The sequence below is a fragment of the Hyla sarda genome, chromosome 10, assembly GCF_029499605.1.
Source record: "Hyla sarda isolate aHylSar1 chromosome 10, aHylSar1.hap1, whole genome shotgun sequence".
Taxonomy (NCBI): Eukaryota; Metazoa; Chordata; class Amphibia; order Anura; family Hylidae; genus Hyla; species Hyla sarda.
The window spans coordinates 85,547,656-85,569,501 of NC_079198.1; the positions used below are offsets into that span (position 1 = coordinate 85,547,656).

Genomic DNA, 21,846 nt, shown 5'->3' on the forward strand with positions numbered 1-21,846 from the left:
AGCTGTACTTTTTATTGGTATCATTTTTGTGCTACGTGCAACCTTTTGATCTTTTTTATTCCGCTATTTGTAACAAAATCTGCGAATTTTGCGCTTTTTTTATGTTTTTTTTTTTACTGCGTTCACCGTGCGGGCAATTTAAATTATAGTTTTATAGTACACGTCATTATGGACTTGGCAATACCTATTATGTATATGATTTGTGTTTTTGATCTTTTTTGGTGATAATACAGGGCTTTTATTTAGAATGGGGCTGTTACGCCTAGCGCTCCGGGTCCCTGCTCCTCCCCGGAGCGCTCACGGCGTCTTTCTCCCTGCAGCTCCCCGGTCAGTCCCGCTGACCGGGAGCGCTGCACTGTCATGGCCGTTGGGGATGCGATTCGCACAGCGGGACGCGCCCGCTCGCGAATCGCATCCCAGGTCACTTACCCGTTCCCGTCCCCTGCTGTCATGTGCTGGCGCGCGCGGCTCCGCTCTCTAGGGCGCGCGCGCGCCAGCTCCCTGAGACTTAAAGGGCCAGTGCACCAATGATTGGTGCCTGGCCCAATTAGCTTAATTGGCTTCCACCTGGTCCCTGACTATATCTGACCTCCTCCCATGCACTCCCTTGCCGGATCTTGTTGCCCTTGTGCCTAGTGAAAGCGTTTTGTGTGTCTAAAGCCTGTGTACCAGAACTTCTGCTATCCACCCTGACTACGAACCTTGCCGCCTGCCCCCGACCTTCTGCTACGTCCGACCTTGCTTCTGTCTACTCCCTTGTACCTCGCCTATCATCAGCAGTCAGAGAGGTGAGCCGTTGCTAGTGGATACGACCTGGTCACTACCGCCGCAGCAAGACCATCCCGCTTTGCGGCGGGCTCTGGTGAAAACCAGTAGTGACTTAGAACCGGTCCACTAGCGCGGTGCTCGCCAATCCCTCTCTGGCACAGAGGATCCACTACCTGCCAGCCGGCATCGTGACAGTAGATCCGGCCATGGATCCCGCTGAGGTCCCTCTGCCTTATATCTCTGATATCACCACGGTGGTCGCCCAGCAATCCCGACAGATCGCCCATCTAACCCACCAGCTGTCGGAAATGTCCACCATTGTGCACCAACTTCAGTCGCAACTTCAGCAGCAATCATCTCCTCCGCCAGCTCCTGCACCCCTTCCGCAGCGAGTGGCCACTCCTAGCCTCCGCCTGTCCTTGCCGGACAAATTTAATGGGGACTCTAAGTTTTGCCGTGGCTTCCTTTCGCAATGTTCCCTGCACATGGAGATGATGTCGGACAAGTTTCCTACTGAAAGGTCTAAGGTGGCTTTCGTAGTCAGCCTTCTGTCTGGAAAAGCCCTGTCATGGGCCACACCGCTCTGGGACCGCAATGACCCCATCACTGCCTCTGTACACTCCTTCTTCTCGGAAATTCGAAGTGTCTTTGAGGAACCTGCCCGAGCCTCTTCTGCTGAAACTGCCCTGCTGAACCTGGTCCAGGGTAATTCTTCCGTTGGCGAGTACGCCATACAATTCCGTACTCTTGCTTCTGAACTATCCTGGAATAATGAGGCCCTCTGCGCGACCTTTAAAAAAGGCCTATCCAGCAACATTAAAGATGTTCTGGCCGCACGAGAAACTCCTGCTAACCTGCATGAACTCATTCATCTAGCCACTCGCATTGACATGCGTTTTTCTGAGAGACATCAAGAGCTCCGCCAGGAAAAAGACTTAGATCTCTGGACACCTCTCCCACAGTCTCCACTGCAATCTGCGCCTAGGCCTCCCGCCGAGGAAGCCATGCAAGTGGATCGGTCTCGCCTGACCCTGGAAGAGAGGAATCGCCGTAAGGAAGAGAATCTTTGTCTGTACTGTGCCAGTACCGAACATTTTTTGGTGGATTGCCCTATCCGTCCTCCACGTCTGGGAAACGCACGCTCGCACCCAGCTCTCGTGGGTGTGGCGTCTCTTGACGCTAAGTCGGCTTCTCCACGTCTCACGGTGCCTGTACGGATTTCTACTTCAGCCAGCTCTTCCCTCTCAGCCGTGGCCTGCCTGGACTCTGGTGCTTCTGGGAATTTTATTCGGGAGTCCTTGGTGAATAAATTCCGCATTCCGGTGACCCGTCTTGTCAAGCCACTCCACATTTCCGCGGTCAACGGAGCCAGGTTGGATTGCACCGTGCGTTACCGCACGGAGCCCCTCCTAATGTGCATCGGACCTCATCACGAGAAAATTGAATTTTTGGTCCTTCCCAATTGCACTTCCGAAATTCTCCTTGGACTACCCTGGCTTCTACACCATTCCCCAACCCTGGACTGGTCCACTGGGGAGATCAAGAGTTGGGGTCCCTCTTGTTCCAAGGACTGCCTTAAACCGGTTCCCAGTACTCCCTGCCGTGACCCTGTGGTTCCTCCTGTATCCGGTCCCCCTAAGGTCGTTAGGGACTCTGCCTGCCACAGTAAATGCCTCTCCCCCCCTCCCAGTCCCTTCAGGCAAGCCTCTGTGTCCCCTCATGGCTCCCGTCCTTGTGTCTCCCTGCCCCGTGCCAAGCTTCACCCTCTGCCCTCCCTCCCCATTCCTACTCCTGCTGTACTGCCTGCCATTGAGGAAACCATCCATTCCTTCCCGGTGTCCTCATCCCAGGGGAGGCAGTCACCGGACAAAAAAAAGGGGAGACCTAAGGGGGGGGGTACTGTTACGCCTAGCGCTCCGGGTCCCCGCTCCTCCCCGGAGCGCTCACGGCGTCTTTCTCCCTGCAGCTCCCCGGTCAGTCCCGCTGACCGGGAGCGCTGCACTGTCATGGCCGTTGGGGATGCGATTCGCACAGCGGGACGCGCCCGCTCGCGAATCGCATCCCAGGTCACTTACCCGTTCCCGTCCCCTGCTGTCATGTGCTGGCGCGCGCGGCTCCGCTCTCTAGGGCGCGCGCGCGCCAGCTCCCTGAAACTTAAAGGGCCAGTGCACCAATGATTGGTGCCTGGCCCAATTAGCTTAATTGGCTTCCACCTGGTCCCTGACTATATCTGACCTCCTCCCATGCACTCCCTTGCCGGATCTTGTTGCCCTTGTGCCTAGTGAAAGCGTTTTGTGTGTCTAAAGCCTGTGTACCAGAACTTCTGCTATCCACCCTGACTACGAACCTTGCCGCCTGCCCCCGACCTTCTGCTACGTCCGACCTTGCTTCTGTCTACTCCCTTGTACCTCGCCTATCATCAGCAGTCAGAGAGGTGAGCCGTTGCTAGTGGATACGACCTGGTCACTATCGCCGCAGCAAGACCATCCCGCTTTGCGGCGGGCTCTGGTGAAAACCAGTAGTGACTTAGAACCGGTCCACTAGCGCGGTCCTCGCCAATCCCTCTCTGGCACAGAGGATCCACTACCTGCCAGCCGGCATCGTGACAGGGGCATTTTTTTATTAATTTTTTAATTACAAATCATACTTTTATTGAAGAACTTTTTATTTTATGCAATACATTTGTATTGAGCTGCACACACTACAGCCTGTGCGATCCAGCCTATGGCTGGATCTCACAGGCTTCCGTAGCAGGCATACAGGAGGTCATAATCTGACCTCCTGCTGCCATAGCAACCAACAGTGACCCACGATTGGAGAACAGGGCGAGAGAGCTAACCCTGTCAACACCATAGATGCCGTGATAGATCACGGCATCTATGGGGTTAATGCTGCCGGGACCGGCGTGATCGCGGCTCCGGCAGCTGCGGCGGGACTCCGGCTGTGATTGACAGCCGGATCCTGTCACCGATTTCCTGCACTGCCCATGGCAGTGGCGGAGATCGCTATGACGTATGCATACGTCCAATTGCGCGAACGTGTCGGATGATTGGACGTATGCATGCGTCCTATAGCGGGAAGGGGTTAATGAAAATTCTTCATAGTTGGATGGAAAAATAAAAAAAACATTTATTTTCCCTATAATGCTGGTGTTACCCTAAATTTTTCATTTTCACAAGGGAAAATAGGAAAAAAGCACCCCAAAATTTGTAATCCCATTTCTTCTGAGTAAGAACATTCCCCATATGTGAATGTAAAGTGCTCTGCTGCCGCACTACAATGCTCAGAAGAGAAGGAGCGCCATTGGGCTTTTGAAGAGAAAATTTGTCTGGACTTGAAGGCCATGTGTGTTTACAAAGCCCCCAAAGTGCCAGAACAATGGACCCCCCCCCCACATATGACCCCATTTTGGAAACTATAGCCCTCACAGAATGTAATATGGGGTACAGTGAGTATTTACACCCCACAGGTGTCTGACAGATTTTTGGAACAGTGGTCCGTGAAAATGAAAAATGTAATTTTTCACGCTGAATTGATTTGCTCATCTCTATTAATGTGTATAATCAGCTACACCCAGATCCCATTAGAAGGAAAGTTTACATACCAGTGTGAATCCAACTAGTGAAGGTGACTGAACAATTTTGTGTATCGTATGGGAAGGAGTAAATATTAAGGCTGCAGGCAGTTGTTATAAGAAGGGGTTTCATGTTCAAGACTCTTCCATTATTTTTCAAATAGACATAAGGAGCTTCTGGAGATCTTGTAGATTCCACACTATAACAAAGATATCATGCAAATATTAGTTATAACCATACCTAGAATATTGTATAGTAGGTTTGATTACCACAAACTATAGGCAAAACCTGACAGTTTGGGATTCAAGAAGCTTGATAAATCTGTGCCACTGTATAGAGTGATAGCATAGAAGAAGAAAAAGATCTTAAATGGGCGCTGTCAGAATCAAAAACTATTTATATGTTGTACATCTTGGAAAAATATTAACATTTCTAATATACTTTATAAAAACGTTTTATCTTCTTTCATATATAAATCATTGCTTATAGAAAAGACCACTAGGGGTCTCCATACCATCCAAAATATAATCCTGTCCAGCTGCAGCATCATCTTTGTCCCAGCTGAAGCACAGGCAAAGTCTAAGAAGTGAGGTTAGGACTAGCATTCCTCTATGCTCACTCCTGTCCTGTATTTCAGGCTCCTGTCTGAAAACAGAGAGGAGGGGTTACAGAGCAGCTGTTGGAATCCCTAAATTCTTTAGTATATAGAGTAGTGAGGGGAAGAGTTACCCCAGTTCCTGTGTGAGCTCATGCTCAGCAGAAGTGTGGTAAGGTTGGGAGGTGTGTGGAGAAGCTCTAAAGGAAGGTCCAGAAGAAATCTATCTGATCCAGTCATTCTGCAAGGATCGCCCACACTGTGGAAGTTCACGTCCTGGCAGAGAAACCTACAGGACCTTGACAGAACCCTAGCTACCTTGATCAATCTTCAATCCCCTCTCAAGTCAGTATCAATCTATTGGGTGAAAGCACCACAAGTCCCAGCAAGGCAACAGGGCTCCCAAGGAGTGCTACAGCCTTTCCACTCTGCATCATACTGTCTGTGTATTAACATCTGCACCCTGCTCAGTAAAGACAGTTATCCATAATCTGATGTTGGTATGTTCCTTTACTCCCCAAGGCTGGCCCAGGAGAAGCTTTCTCCAACATCGGACCATGTATAGGCTAACGGTGCCCTGGTGTCACAAAGAGATAAAGTATTTTCCCTACAACACCTATGGTACCACACATGGTTAGTGAGGGCAGGCTCAGTGCTTGTCTTTGACATGCTTCTTCCTGGACAGCAGATTCCAGAATGAATGAGCAGCAGAACAGAGGGATTTGTGAGCCAAATACAGAAGCTAGACACACACACACAAAAAAAAACATTTAAAGCATCTACAGGACCTAATAAGTAACATATATAAGCATTTTATTTCTGTGATATGACAGGTACACTTTAAACAAAAAAATACACAGGCCTATGATTCACCAAATGTATTACTAGACGTCGGCCTCTTAAAAATGTTGTTGCGGATGTGTTACTGCGATTGCCTGGCCATCACCTGGTTAAGGGTTGAGCCACCTCTCTACATTGGCACTTCAGAGAACTCTACTAATTGGTCTAGATTTCAACTATAATTTACACCAATTACTGGTGTAAATGTATTGGGATGTGGAGGCCTGCAACCTTTTTTGTAAAGCCTCACCTCCTATTTCAAGGATAGTATCAAACTATATCAGCCTACTATAAGCCAGTTCAGTTGTACATTTTATATATATATATATATATATATATATATATATATATATAGAGTTGTGCCAAAAAAATTATTGTTAGTGCATGTGATTTAGAATGTAGATCTATTCTCCCTCAGTCCTTTGCACAAATAGTAGGAATTTCTCCATCCGTAGTACTGATAGCACAGATGGAACTTTTAATCATTGAGCCATACTATGAAAGGATCCCTAAACTCCCTTGTTTAATTTATTTAATACAGACTGTCTAGAAAAAAGAGGAAGACTTATGTTGCTGGAAGTACTAAGGGCTAAGCTTTACATTTTAAATGGTACTCTTCCCTTATGTCCTGTCAGCAGCACAAATAATGGGGATGAAGCAAGAAGAATCCCCAGCTAGGGATCTCCTGCACAGATCTTAGAATGGACCTTCTAAAGAAAGTGTCTTCTGAAGATCTTTACTGAGACTATTATGTATTTAGAGCAAGAGTGATCAGCAACAGAAGTAGAAAGGCCTCCTAAGTCTCTTTTTATCCCCCAGGATATATAGATTTTGGAAGCTTTGCAGCCTTTATAAAGCCTGAAAAAGGAAACCAATATTTTTCCTAATGGAAGCATTTATTTTGAGATAAGTTTGGAGACAGCAGCCCAGGTCTGAGCAATACAACTTCCTCTTGAGAGGCCCGTCTTGGAAAAGAACTACAAGGAAGATTAACTTATTGATGTTGTTAGCAGAAGGAACCTTGGGCCTATAATAAAGGCATCTATGTCCAGTTCTAGTAACACCAAACTAGAAGTAGCAAGCCAAGGCGTTGTTGGCCAGAAAAAGGGACGTGTTCTCATAAACCACCTTATTTACTATTGAATTCATCCTGTGAATAAATGGCTGGTAATTTCCACCAAGTGAAAGATGGTCAAAACTTTCTCGACCTCTGAATCCCCATAGTAAATATAGTGGAAACAACATTCCACACTAATAAAAACCCAAAACTCTTAGTAAATCAGGACCATCATATTTAAATCAGGTCTCAGTGTCTTTTGGGCAAAGTAAAGTTATCAAACTGCAGTTGTGTAGTTTGTTATTACATTCTTATTTAACTGTATACTGTGCATTATTATTGCCTCTGACCAATGGAATATGGTATTAGATTGATACTTACAACTCTAAAACAATTATGTCTGGAGTCCAGATAAGCTGGGCAGGAATAGAAACTTGAGTTATGTTGTCGAAATCCTTTGGATCCCATTGGAGAAATTCATCCACCCAAGTCTATGAAAAAAAAAAAAAAAGCAACAGGAGCAAGAAATAGGAACAAAAGGGCAAAGTACATCAGACAGGTAACATAAGTGATATGAAGAAATGTCCTATATAGATTGAAGTTACAACAGGTTGACTGCAGTACAATAAATTTTTATATCCTGTAAATCACATCAATAATTTGCCAGAATCTTGAAATATGTGTTATGTAAGCAATGGAATTAAAGGGGTACACCGGCCCTAATACATCTTGTCCCCTATCCAAAGGATAGGGCATAAGATGTCTGATCCCGGGGGTCCTGCCGCTGGGAACCCCCGCAATCTGTCTTTCAGCACCCACTTTTGCAAGCTGTCCACAGCGCTGGAGGCTCCGAATGTGCAGCGTGATGACCAGGGGGCAGGAGTATCGTGATGTCACGACTCTGCCCCTATGTGACATCACGCCTCGCCCCCTCAATGCAAGTCTATGGGAGGGGGCCCCGTTGTCGTCACGCTGCACACTTGGAGCCTCCAGTGCTGTGGAGAGCTCGCAAATGACAGATTGCTGGGGTCCCCAGCGGCGGGACCTCCGCGATCAGACATCTTATCCCCTATCTTTTATCTTTTGAATAGGGGATTTGATGTATTTGGGCCGGAGTACCCCTTTAAAAATAGGAGGGAAGCACACTCTCCTTGAAGGAATTGTTCAGGACATATTAAAGGGGTACTCCAAGATAGGAAAACCTATCCCCTATCCTAATATATATAAAAATATATCCTAACATATACAAAAATATATATTCTTCATATATTAAATTATTTATTTATTGCATGTGGATGGGATAAATGGATGCATGGGGGGCCCCAGTAGCCTCTATTGCCCGAGGACCCCAGTTGTCAGTCCCCCTGCTCAGGGCAGTTTACCTTTTTCTGCATAGAACACAGTTTTGAGATGCTTTTTTGTGTATGCTGCTGTGAGGCCACTTTGGTATATATTTGTCTTTGTGGAAGAATAAGACTGCATTGCTTTTAAAGAAAGTATTCTGACTCATGAAGATAAATATAATGATTTCTTCTATTAGGTGCCAGAAATGTAACATGTTTTGGGGCTGTACTAGTACATTACTTTTCTGAACATTTCTTTTCTGGAAGCAACGCCAAAATCAGATATCTTCTCTTACTCTAGATCCACTTACAAGATTTTGTATTACACACAGAAACAAACATAAGTGAAATTCTTTGCACTTTCAGATTAAGAAAAATATTAAAGAATTGAGATTATTGTAAGGCACACATATAACTATTAGTGCTGAAGATCACCTGTTTAAGCCACATGTAACTTCTTAATAGCTGGTCCTTTTCATTCTGAGAAAAAAAAAAAAAAAAAGAAACATAAAACAAGCAGATAACTAAACAACCATGTATCGATTCCTACAATAAACATCAAAGACTTCAAAAGTTCTTTTCATGAAGAACTTCATCTCTATTTCACTTGGAAACCGTACAGAAGAACTTCTCTACGGATCTCTACGGCCATACAACTGATTCACCAGAAGCTGAAATATAGTAATATTTACTAATGTTATAGACGTCATAGCATACATGACAACAAGTAAAGGGGCAGTGCCGTAACTGAATTATTTTCCATTTAACATATAATACAGACATATCATTGGCAAAGTAACTTGTAAATTATGAAAACAAAAACCTCCGAAATTAGCATTGTGTACAGGGGTCAGTTTTGGGTCCTATTCCTTTTCATATATTTATTAATGACCTTGTAGAGGGATTGTATAGTAAAGTATCAATCTTCGCAGATGATTCTAAGCCCTATAAATGGTTAACACAATAGAGGACAGTGCACTGTTACAAATGGATCAGGATAGGTTGGAGGTTTGGGTTGGGAAGTGGCAGATGAGGTTCAACACTGATAAATGTAAGGTAATGCACATGGGGAGGGAAAATTCAGGGATTATGTATTAAATGAGAAAACCTTGGGGACAACTGACACTTAGGAGTTTTAGATAACAGTAAATGTACCTGTGGTGACCAGTGTCGAGCAGCTGCTGCCAAGGTAAATAAAATCATGGGGTGCATCAATAGGGGCATAGATGCCCACGACAAGGAAATAATTCTACCGCTGTACAAATCACTAGTCAGACCACACATAGAATACTGTGTACAGTACTGGGCACCAGTGTACAAGAAAGATATAGTGGAGCTGGAGAGGGTTCAAAGACGAGCAACCAGAGTAATACGGGGAATGGGAGGACTACAGTACCCAGAAAGATTATCAGTATTAGGGTTATTTAGTTTAGTATTAAAGATGGCTTAGGGGCAACCTAATAACTATGTATAAATATATCAGGGGACCGTACAGAGATCTCACCCATGATCTATTGATATCCAGGACTTTATCTGTAACAAGGCGGCATCCTCTACATCTGGGAGAATGAAGGTTTCTACACTAACACAAACGGGGGTTCTTTACTGTAAGAGCAGTGAGACTATGGAACTCTCTCCAGGAGGAAATGGTCATGGTGAACACAATAAAAGAGTTTATAAGACACCTAGACCAGTTTCTGGAGAAGAATAACATTACAGGTTATAGCTACTAGATTTATATGAACAGAACGTTGATCCAGGGATTTGGAGTCAAGAAATACTTTTACCCCCTGGTATGGGGCAATTGGCATCAGCCTCATAGGGTTTTTTTTTTTGCCTTCCTCTGGATCAACACAGGAGGGACACAGTAGAGATATACAGTAGGTTGAAACTGATGAACACTGGTCTTTTTTCAACTTTATGAACTATGTAACTATGTAAGAGTTAATAGCCCATTGTACTTACAGAACACTAGTATACTTTATATGTACTGAATTGGGTGAGCTGTGATGCATAATCTATTCATTGCTGCTCACACAGCACAGTACATGTATAATGAGCAGCAATGCATATAGTGTGCATTGCTGCTCAAGTACCATGGTTTGCTTTGCACCTGCATTTCTGTAATGACATGATGAAGCGCAAGTTGGCATGTGCTACATCTGTAAACATGCAGATTTTCTCTATAGATGCAGGGGTGAACCCTCTGAATTACTCTCTGAATTATTTTGTACTCTAGTCTGATACTGTTTAAGTCTACTAAAAGCCAGATGCATCATATCCATCATGGTGTCTTATAGCCCACGATGCTATTGTCGATTTTCATCATGGAAATAAACCTCCAAATGTTGCAAAACTACAACTGTATGGGCTGTATGGGCATGCTGAGAGTTGTAGTTTTGAAACATTTGGAGGTCCACTTTAGGAGACAACTGGTATACAGTATACATACAGTACATTTTAGATCTTAAAAGAATCAAAAGAATCTATTTTGCAAAAGAAATGATCAGTAAACAAACTGAAATGGACACTTGGCTTTATTTGTATATCGTGTACATTTGCATATCTTTGTCTAGTGAGTTGTGGGGAATAGTTGTGGTTCATTGTAATCGGTTTACCAGATGAATGGTTTGGGAGAAATTTCCTGTAACTTTGAATGTTATTTTGAGATTCAGGTTAGAGGTAATGCATAAAGAGGGTCATTTGTATGAGTACTCTGCCTATGGCTTGAACAAAATATCCAATATAAAACTTTTGGCAATACAATATCAATGATAAAATGACAGATACTGTATATACTCTCTGAGCAAGGAAAGAGCTATGACAGGGGTTAGTAGACGAAACTTGTGTAAGAGATAGGATAAAAATGTAATGGCCCTAGTACACAGGCCGAACAGGCCGATACCTCCCCGCCTGAAATTCCGACAGCAAAATTTCCTTATATTTCTTAGAGTTCTGTGTCGGAATCCCATTGAAGGTAAAGGGGTACTCCGGCGAAAAACATTTTTTTTAAATCAACTTCTGCCAAAAAGTTAAACAGATTTGTAAATGACTTCTATTTAAAATTCATAATCCTTACAGTACTTATCAGCTGCTGTATACTACAGAAAAAGTTATGTTCTTTTTACATTTCTTTCTAGTTTGACCACAGTGCTCTCTGCTGACACCTCTGTCTATATCTGGAACTGTTCAGAGTACAAGAAAATCCCCATAGCAAACCTATCCTGCTCTGGACAGTTCCTGACAAGGACATAGTTGTCAGCAGAGAGCACTGTGGTCAGACAGAAAATACTATTTAAAAAGAAAAGAACTTTCTGTGCAGCATACAGCAGCTAAGTACTAAAAGGGTTAATAGTTTTAAATAGAAGTAATTTACAAATCTGTTTAACGCTCTGGCACCAGTTGATTTAAAAAAAAAAATCTGTATGGCAGATCACGGGAATCCCAGCGGTTGGGGATAACCTGCGGATTATTGACCGAACAGGCCGATATCTCCCCGTCTTAACCAATGTACGAGCGAATTAATTCTGCCTGAAATTCTGCTGTTACTTACTGTTCCTTCATTTTAATGGGAATCTGCTGTGCTATTTAGACAGCAGAAATTTCTTATATTTCTCAGAGTTCTGCATCAGAATCCCATTGAAGTTAAAGTAGATATCAAGGAAAAAAAAAATTGTGTCTAAGTGTCTGTTCGCAGGGGGTCCAATGTCCCATACAGTGCCCCAGCTGTGCTCTGCTAATGCACGTTTCACACCCAACATGCCAGCTGGTCGAAACATGCTCCCTGCATTCATCTCCATGGGAGAGGCAGAGACACAGAAATACTGTGTCTCCGCCTCTCCCATAAAGATGAATGGAGGGGGCGTGTTTCAACCAGCTGACATGCTGGGGCCAAAAAAGTAATTTCCAGGAGCAGAGCCGGGACCTTGTATTGCAGATTTTGGGTGTCCCAGTGGTTGGGGATAACCTGCGGATAGGGGATTTTTTTTTTTCACTGGACATCTTCTTTAATGCAGCTTGAATTAAAGCAGAATTCTGCGTTCGGAGAATTCTGCAATTCCATTCAACAAGCTTTGTTAAATGGAATTTCTGCAAAATTGCAGAAATTCCACCATGTAGAACATACCCTAATGGAACACTGATCTAGTAGATTGGCACTCATTAAGAGCATGCAAAGGCCCATCTTATAGGGTAATAAGAATTAGTAAAAGAAGCTAACACAGAACAAGAAAGTATCTAACTTTTTACTCCCCTGAGGAAGCTCAATGGAGTGAAACATATGTTGGAGTCAACACATATTCTGGTGAGGCTTGTTTGTTTTATAGACACTGGGACTTCTGATGTAATTGTATTCCCCTCCTTGGTTTACAAATTGTTATTTAAATGATGTTCCTTATACTGTTGTGTATTTGTAATTAACCTTGGTGGGTTTGTTGTGTTCATACCTATCATATGTAATGCCACTAGCCTTACTATGTTGTGTGTACTTTAAGGGTTGTTATTGGTGTCTGTGTTTATATACAATTTTTTTTAATTGTTAAAGAATTTCTTCCAATAACATCTATTTCATTTTTTGATTAATATTTGTCATAGTGTTGTTTGATTTGGGGTTTATTATTGTAGTACGCTGTACTGGTTAAGTTTATTCTAACAGTGGTTGGAATACCCTGTTAGTTTTCTTTTGGAGTATTATAGGAGAAGCTATAGAAATAAAAGAAAAAAACATAAAAATACAAAGATTGGACAATTAGTAACTCACCACACCCAGGATGGCATATATGGCCAAGTCTAAGTGCACGACTGTAGCATTCCTCCAGTCATTTACTGGTCTCATTCCCTTCTTGTACCCATCCAACAAGTATTCATTAAGTCTTACAACCGTTGGCTTAAGGGATTTTGAACAATTAGTATCTTGGTCTTTCAAATAAAAACATGAAAAAGAAAAAAAGTCTAAGTGAAATAAAAACATATATTTGTTAAAATTGTATTAGTTATAACCATCTAAATGTTGTTCTGGGCTAAACCATCAGGCAAAATTCATCTATGAATTACTTTTTTTCAAGTAAAGGAAAAGTTCACTAAAAATACACTTTTTACTCATGATATGTTATGCTGCATTACACATAACACATTTTTTGTTTTATTTAGTTGATTTAATGTCCATTTATTTTAGATGTCAGCCGATAGCTATTTCTCCTCATTCCCCTTTCATTAGAGAATACATATACTGTAAAAGAGAGTGGGGAGAAAGCTTCTGCTGGCACCTCTGGTGGGGGCCTATGTCCCTGAGAGGGATCAGGCATGTTGAAATCCAATATGCCCTATTCTCTGTGGTCATGAAGCTGAATACTACTGCGTCTGATGTTTTATGCAATTGGTCCAGCTTCGCAATAAAGTCAACAGAGGTCACGCAAAATGCGTAAAACAGCGGGCTTGGCTGTTTTTGACTTACTAACTTTTTATATTTTCTAGTACTACTGATAAGATTACTTTTTTCAATATACATATATTTTAAAAAAATGTAAATTTTACTAAAAAAATAAAAAATTTAAATAACCATCACTAGGGGTCATCTATCTTTATGCAGACAGAATACTCTGTATTTTGCAGCATACTGGATACCGGTCATAAAGTGTTTTGATATCTAGTACAGGAGATCACCATTGCACCACTACAGCCTTCAGCTGTTCCTAAACTACAACTCTTATGATGGGAGTGGGAGTTTTGCAACAGCTGGGGGTACAATCTTTGTAAAACTCTGTTTAAGAGCTGCATATTCTCCAGCTGTGTGCCCCCAGCTCTTGCAAAACTACAGACAAAGGACGTGTGGGCATGCTTGGAGTGGTAGTTTTGCAACAGCTAAAGGCAATACTGCTCTAACACAGTGCTTAACAAGCACTGCAGCTCCAGCTGTTGCAATGCAAAACTACAACTCCCAGCATGCTTGAACAGCCAAAGCTTTCTCTTACTCCTGAATGACAAAGTAGCTGATCAGAGTCTGTGAAAGCTGACTGACACACATAGACTGCCAGACTGCTCTCAGACTCAGAGCAGATGAGTCATGACAGTGAGGAAGAGATGGACACGACCCTCCAGAAGGCAAGAACACAAAGCAAGTGAGCAACACATAAATGCTATTTGTTAGGGATATATAGGTCCTGGACAGATAAAAAAAATGATATGTACATGATCATGATTTGGTACTGAGTAACAAATACCTTTATTTTTTATTTTTTTTGCCCTATGACAGGTACGCTTTAAGTGCCAGGGGCCATGGTGACCAAGAATCTAAGTTGAGATTACTCTATTAAGATTTGCAACTTCCCATAATCAATCCAGAATCAAATAGGAAATACATGTCTTTTTTTTTCTAAAAACAATGAGGCATTATATGTAGACTTATCTGTTTACTGCATCACGATATTCAGCACATTAGTAATCTGGGTGTTGTACAATAGAAATCACATAAACAGACATAGGGCTCATTTTGTATCCACAGCATATCTGCCAACAATGGACCCCTACAGTGTGCTTCAGATGTGCCTGCTCAGAGCGGCAATCCGCCGCTACAAGCAGACACACTGCAATGTGCGAGTCGCCGCATGCGCAGTATACTTGCACACATCTGGACTGCACTCAGGAATTGGCCGCGATGTGTGAATACACCGTGCCTGCGTGCGGCGACTCCCACATCGCAGCCGTGTGTCTGCTCGTAGTGTCGGATTGCACATCTGGAGGCACACTTTAGGGGTACATTGTTGGTAGATCCGCAGCGTAAAATACGCTGTGGCTCCGCCCGTGTTAACGAGCCCATAAACTGTCTGATTTTCCCATTGCATCTGGTTACAGTTCAGCTTTCATTTCTCAAATTGCACTGGTAAAATGAAAGCTGAGCTGTGATTGGTTGCTATGGGCAAAGCACTGCACTTTTTATCTCCAACAAATTGATAAATCTGGGTCATAATGTGCACTATTTATCTGGACACTGTAAGTAATACATGGATGTATTATAGCATTGTCATGGTGTATACCTATTTGGGTGCTGTATGATATTGTTTATCAAAACAATGAGCAGTGCTAGTAATCTAGAAGTTGTACGGCATTATTAATGTTTATCTTGGCACTATTATGTACACTCTTATCTTAGTAATCTAAATTCTGTATGTTTCATTTCATTAAACAAGATTCAGATTCTTTGAGCCAAGACAAATGAAACCGTTGTTTAAGTTTCCGAAATGCGTCTGCCAGTATTGTGGACCTCAGCAGCCACCGTTAGTGACGTCACTATCAAAAGCCAAATTCAACTGGCGACTCTGAAGTTGTGCGCAGCCAGGTAGAAATGCCACCGGCCAGGGCGATCTCCCACTGATTCTCTACACCTTACTTCCATATCAAACCCAGATACGATAAGGATGCACCACCGCATGCATACCGCAAGGGAATAGCATGAATACCGTAGCACAAGATAAAATTGAAATCGACTAATAGTAGGCATTCACTTGGGAAATCGCCATGGGAATAATGCACAATCAGTAATATTGGAAGTATACAGTGACTTTGCAATTGCATTTAGGATACTGCAAGTGATATTCTAGTTTGATATTCTAGCTTATACTAGCCACAATGGAGGATCTATATCACACATATATATATATATATATATATATATATATATATGCGTTGTATGACATTTGCCCATAATCTTCAAGTGCAAGATTGGTTTTATGGGCTCCAATTTATATTATGCCATTTTAAAACAGGAATCCCCCTTTAAAATGTTATAGCATTTTTATCTCTCCTTTCAGCACGCGCCTTTGCACATATCATATTTTTGATTCTTCATTATTTCCAGATACAGGTATGCACAATTAGTAATCAATTTATCCATGTATGTTACCTTCCTCACTATTATCCCTGCCAGCGCTTACTATTACTTTTGTCTATTAAGATTCAGATTCTTTTTGTTATAGCAGAATTAATCCTTTAGAAATTGCAGAAATTGTATTCATACAAATATTATTGAGATAAGTAGCAACATAAATGTCACTTCTATAAAATACACAAGATTATCCCTCCAGAGTCTGCACTGTTATTACAAGTTAACCTTAAGTAAGAAGTAAATGATAAAACAAACGTCGTCATATAATAGAAGCATCAGTCCAATACATCTGTGATATCCTAATGCTTAAATTTAAGATTGCAATCTAAGGCAGCATTTAAAACATGCCTAAAGTGTATATTGCCAAAACTACAGATGTACATCATATTTGGGCATGATCTTGATAGTGAGCTTAAAGGGGTACTGCAGTGGAAAATATATATATATATATATATATATATATATATATATATATATATTTTTTTTTTTTTTTCAAATCAACTTGTGATGGAAAGTTAAACAGATTTGTAAGCTACTTCTGTTAAAAAATCTTAATCCTTCCAGTACCTATCAGATGCTATATGCTGCAGAGGAAGTTGTGCAGTTCCTTTCAGTCTGACCACAGTGCTCTCTGCTGACACCTCTGTCCATGTCAGGAACTGTCCAGAGCAGGAGAGGTTTGCTATGGGAATTTGCTCCTATTCTGGACAGTTCCTGACACAGACAGAGGGGTCAGCAGAGAGCACTGTGGTAAGAAAGAAAAGAATAACTCAACTTCCTCTGTATTATACAGCAGCTCATAAGTACTGGAAGGATTAAGATATTTTAACTAATTTACAAATCTGTATAGCTCTCTGGAGCCAGTTGATAAAAAATAAAAAAAGTTTTCCAACAGAGTATCCCTTTAAATGTGTTATCCATGAGAAGAAAAGGAGAAGAAAACCAGAGCTAATATCTACAAAAAACAGCACCACCCCTGTCCTCACATTGTGTGAGATCTCACAGATGAATTCCATTGAAGTTAATGGAGACAAATAGTGATGCCCCACATAACCTGAGGACTGGGGTGATGCTGTTTTTGGAAGAAATTAGCTCTGGTTTAAATTCATGGATAACCCCTTGAACAATGTTAACTTTTATTACTTGTTCAAGAGTAGCCTAATAAAGCATTAAAATAACTTATTATTTATCTAATAATTTTACATTGTTTGAAAGTGTCTTCAAATGTGTGTCACATAGTAGAATGCTTTTGATAAAAACAAAATATGAGAAAGTTTTAAAATATTGTTTTACAGTGCTGCTAAGTTAGTACCAACTAGTAAAGTATTCTTAGTGCCCCTTAAGTCTAGATGACGTGCACCACAGCGAATACAGATGGAATTAAGTTCTAGATTTAACTTACAATAACAGTAACTTAACAGTATGACAACCCACCCATAGTAACCCAACAGCCCATAGTATTTATACTAACATACATTTTCATGTGTATTAATGTATTCATCTCAGTTCATGGACCAACTTGCCTATTTTTTCATTTGAAAAAAAAAAACTTTTCTAACTCACCTGTGCACATGATAAGAAGAGAGAATAAAAGAGTGTTGAAAAACATCCAGGTATGTGCCATTCTTGCTATTGATCTTGATGTGTAGATCCAGAATAAGTTGCCACCTTACCAGACTGTTTTTTTCTGCTTGACTGTGATGTATGGTCTTGCAAACATTTGTGCAAGATAATGTCTTCTTCAACCCAATGTCTCCTCTTGTCTACTCTCTTTGTGCACTGTCTTCCATATATAAGGTGGATGTGGAGGAAACTCCTCTCTTTTATATGTGATGTCACCTGTAGAGAACAATGAAAGGCCTGTGTCCCCTCCCTTTCACCAATAAGGAAAGTCTTGTCTATTTGCTTCTTCATTTTTTTTGTTATATATTTAACCCCTTAACATCTACATCTACAACAATATGTATTTGTAAAAAAAAAAATTGCTTATTAATGGATTAGTGTTACCTTTGTTTTTGGTGTGAAAAAAGCTGAAGAGGCAAATACAAGTTTTTCCTGCTACCCTGCGGCAAAGTACAAAACAATGGTGCTAAAGTGTAACACACATATATATATATATATATATATATATATATATATATATAGATAGATAGATAGATAACAGAAGGCATAGCAACACTATTTGAATACGCCAAAGGAAATCGGGTGCCAGCGAAACAGCGCAGCACTCCCAGATAGTGTGAAGCAACAAGTGAGTTTATTAAGCCCATGTCAGCAGCAATGTTTTAATTCATCAATAGAATCTTTTTCAAGCAGAATGATACACAGCATTATGGGGCTTTTTATGCCCAGACAAGTGATTACAGCAATTAAGTGCACATGTGACAAGTTATTACATCATTATTTAAAATTTTTCAAAACCATGCTGTAACGTACAAAGATATATATTGGTTTGCAAAAGGTTAGTGTAATAAATTGTGAAAAAAATGATCCTTATAAATAGATTATAAAAAGTATATAAAAATACATGAAAATCTGCTCATCCATTGTTGATTAGCAAATACAGTTAATTCATCACAAATGTAAACAATGACACTAATACAGAAGAGAGTATTCAAGTAGTACTGTTATTCCTTCTGTTTAATATGGACTTTGGATCTGTATGCTGGCATACTTACTACTTACGTTTCACTTACTAATATTGCTATGGACATTCCCCATGCCTCTTCCTATGCTGATAAGTCAAACAAACATATGGAGCGCTCCCTGTGTGGAATCATAGACTTAACAGGGTGGGCAGAAGACTGGTAAATTGCCCGCTCACCTGGTGGTGTTGTGATGAGGAGGCACAACACTCTAGACGCATGTGTAAGGAAAGATTCAACTGCAGCGGCTTCCCATGCTGACTCGCAAGTGTGAAGACAATGGAGAGTGGAGGATCAAACAGGAAGATGGAAGCTGGAGATCGTGCTGTTGAAAGAGCCAGGTAAGTCCAGATGTGTGAACAACAGGTTACTTTATCAATGCAAAGAACGAACACACAACGCGTTTCAAGATCAATCCGGTCTTTTCATCAGGCGTGATAACAACTAGCCTTTGATACAATTTATACAGAGTGCAATCAAAATGATGTACCATTCATTCATAAAATATAATAAAAACATAGTAAAAAACAATGTTATCTTACTCATTAAGAACAACAACATATAAAACACACCTCCGACTCTATATGCAACCAAAATGTGGTCTTTTCAATTGTTTCATGTAACCCTTCAGGCCATAAAGAGTTTAAATAAAAAATCCAGAGAGATTCTCTGTTAATAAGTTTCTGATATCTATTGTGGATCCCTTCTGAAATAGATTCAATTGTGCAAACTGACAAACACTCGGGATCACTAGCATGGATCATAGTAAAGTGCCTCGATACACAGTGTTGCATAAATTTGGTATAAATATTGTGGCAGTGTTTGTTCATTCTTGCCCTGAGAGTCTGTACAGTCCGACCAATATATTGTATCCAACATTTACATGTAAGTAAATAAATGACATACATCGAGGAACAATCATGTCTTCCTTTAATGGAGAAAAACCTCACCTGCAGAGATAGATTTAAAAGTCGAAGTATCGCTGTCAGGGATCCACGTACAACACAGGCATCGAGGATGACCACATTTAAAAGTGCCAGTGCAAGACGAAGGTGCATTTATTTTGATATGCAATGGAAATGATTTTATTATGTTTTATGAATGAACAGTACATCATTTCCATTTGTGACATTTTGATTGCACTCTGTATAAATTGTATCAAACCCTAGTTATTTTCACACCTGATGAAAAGACCAGATTGGTCTTGAAACGGTGTTGCATGTTCTGTACATTAATAAAGTAACCTTTTGTTCATACATCTGGACTTACCTGGATCCTTCGACAGCACGATCCCCAGCTTCCATCTTCCTATGCTGAGGATGAGGTTAGTCAGATCCTGAGCGGGATCAAGGGAGAGGCTGCCTTTTTAGCTGTTCCTACGCTTGCACATCAGTTTGAGTTAGAAACTAAGAGACAGATTACATTGGAATAACATCTTACCACTTTGGGGTAGTATTACTGTATTCAACAGATCCCACGTGGCATACAGTCTAGGTTGAGACCAACGGTGTATACAGACAATGTTGAGTTTAAAAATAAATTTGAATTAATCTCTAATCGATATGCCTTGGATATTATTTAGCTAAACTTGGACTTTCTACAACAGTAGTTGACAGGTGTTTTAGCCAAACTGAGTGAACTGGATAATAATTTAAAGTCTATGTTTTCTACAGAGGACTATGATGAAATGAAAGAGTTTTTTGAGAAATGTCGTCAGGAAACCATGGATGTGAAAAAGCGTAAATGGTTTAGAGATTCAGGAGCAAGGCAAAGTTTATGTGTGGAATCATCCTGTTTTTTTTGTGGATACAAGAGATGCTACTCCTAGGAAAGGAACGAAAGTATAAAGCTAAAACTGGAATGTATAATAATGTTTTTATGGAGCATTCAAGATCAGACACAGGGTACAAGAAACCCATCAGGTGAGGTGGACGCCGCCGACATTGTCAGAGGAAAAACCAGAAGCCAGACTCAGGTCAAGAACCCACATCACCGTATTCAAATTCTCAAGAAGAAATAGCCTCTTATTCAGATGTGGTAAACATTTTCTCTTTTGTTCTTACTGACATTCAAAGTACAAATCCTGAGTGGTTTGATCTAGAGTGTGACATACAGCAATTTCTTTAGAAAATTTAAATAAAAAATTTGGTTCAGTAATCAAGACAAGGATATGGTCAGCGTCAACAGACCAGAGGGTGAGCTCCGCCTGCGAGACTTGGACCTGCAGACAAAGAATACCTTCAATCCTGTAGTCACATGACATGCTTTAGACACATATATCTCCTTAGTGTTGTTTGAAATAGAACAACTTAGAATATCAAGCAAGGGACATCAGATCAAATACCCTAACATTACTAGTGTTGAAAGGGAGGCATTGTTGGAGTTGGTCCATAACCACGATCTCACCATTAAACCCATTAAATAAGGGTGGTGGGATTGTGGTTATGGAAACTGCCGTCTATGTGAAAGAGGTTTATTTACAACTATTGGATCCAAGTACTTATGGAAAATTGGATAGTGACCCCATAAGGGAAATCAGTGGTAAATTGATTCATTTGGTGGAGGAAGCGTTTCAAGAGGGGTTGACTTACTGAAAATTGAAAGAGTTTTTGATAACTCCATATCCCATCGTTCCGTTAATTTATATATTACCAAAGATTCACAAATCATTAACCCAACCCCCTGGTAGACCTATAGTCTCAGGGAGAGGTTCAGTTTTGAGAAATGTATCTATTTTATTGGATAAAATCTTGAGACCATTTGTTTTCTGTGCCAGATCATACATTAGAGACTCAAATGATTTTTTACTTAAAGTATGTGACATCTAGGTCCCAGATGATGTTATATTAGTCTCATTTGACATCACATGCTTATACACGTCCATACAACACTCAAAAGGCATGGCAGCTGTTCAAAAGTGTCTTTTATAAGAGTCCACATTTTCTGCAGCAGTACAACATTTTTTTTACTACAGCTCTCTTAACATGATTTTAACGAATAATTATTTAGTGTTTCATGGAGAGTTTTTTTTTTTTTTTTTTTTTTTTTACAATTAGTGGGTACCGCGATAGGCTATAATGTAGCCCCAATGTATTCCAATCTTTACGTGACATCTCTGGAGGAGGAGTTTGTATATGTATCGCG

At 41.0% G+C, this 21,846-nt stretch overlaps 1 protein-coding gene across 1 annotated transcript in view; it reads right to left on the minus strand.

Moving 5' to 3' along the window:
* The window catches only part of LOC130293219 (5-hydroxytryptamine receptor 3A-like), a 60,366-nt gene extending 42,685 nt beyond the window's left edge, over positions 1-17,681 (minus strand). The window contains exons 1-5 of the mRNA XM_056541722.1: positions 17,621-17,681; positions 12,938-13,095; positions 8,614-8,658; positions 7,217-7,326; positions 4,373-4,542 (exon numbers count right to left, since the gene is read on the minus strand). Of these exons, the coding sequence (XP_056397697.1) occupies positions 4,373-4,542; positions 7,217-7,326; positions 8,614-8,658; positions 12,938-13,095; positions 17,621-17,681 (544 nt within the window). The remainder of the gene's footprint in view (positions 1-4,372; positions 4,543-7,216; positions 7,327-8,613; positions 8,659-12,937; positions 13,096-17,620) is intronic.
* Between the last annotated feature and the right edge of the window lie 4,165 nt (positions 17,682-21,846).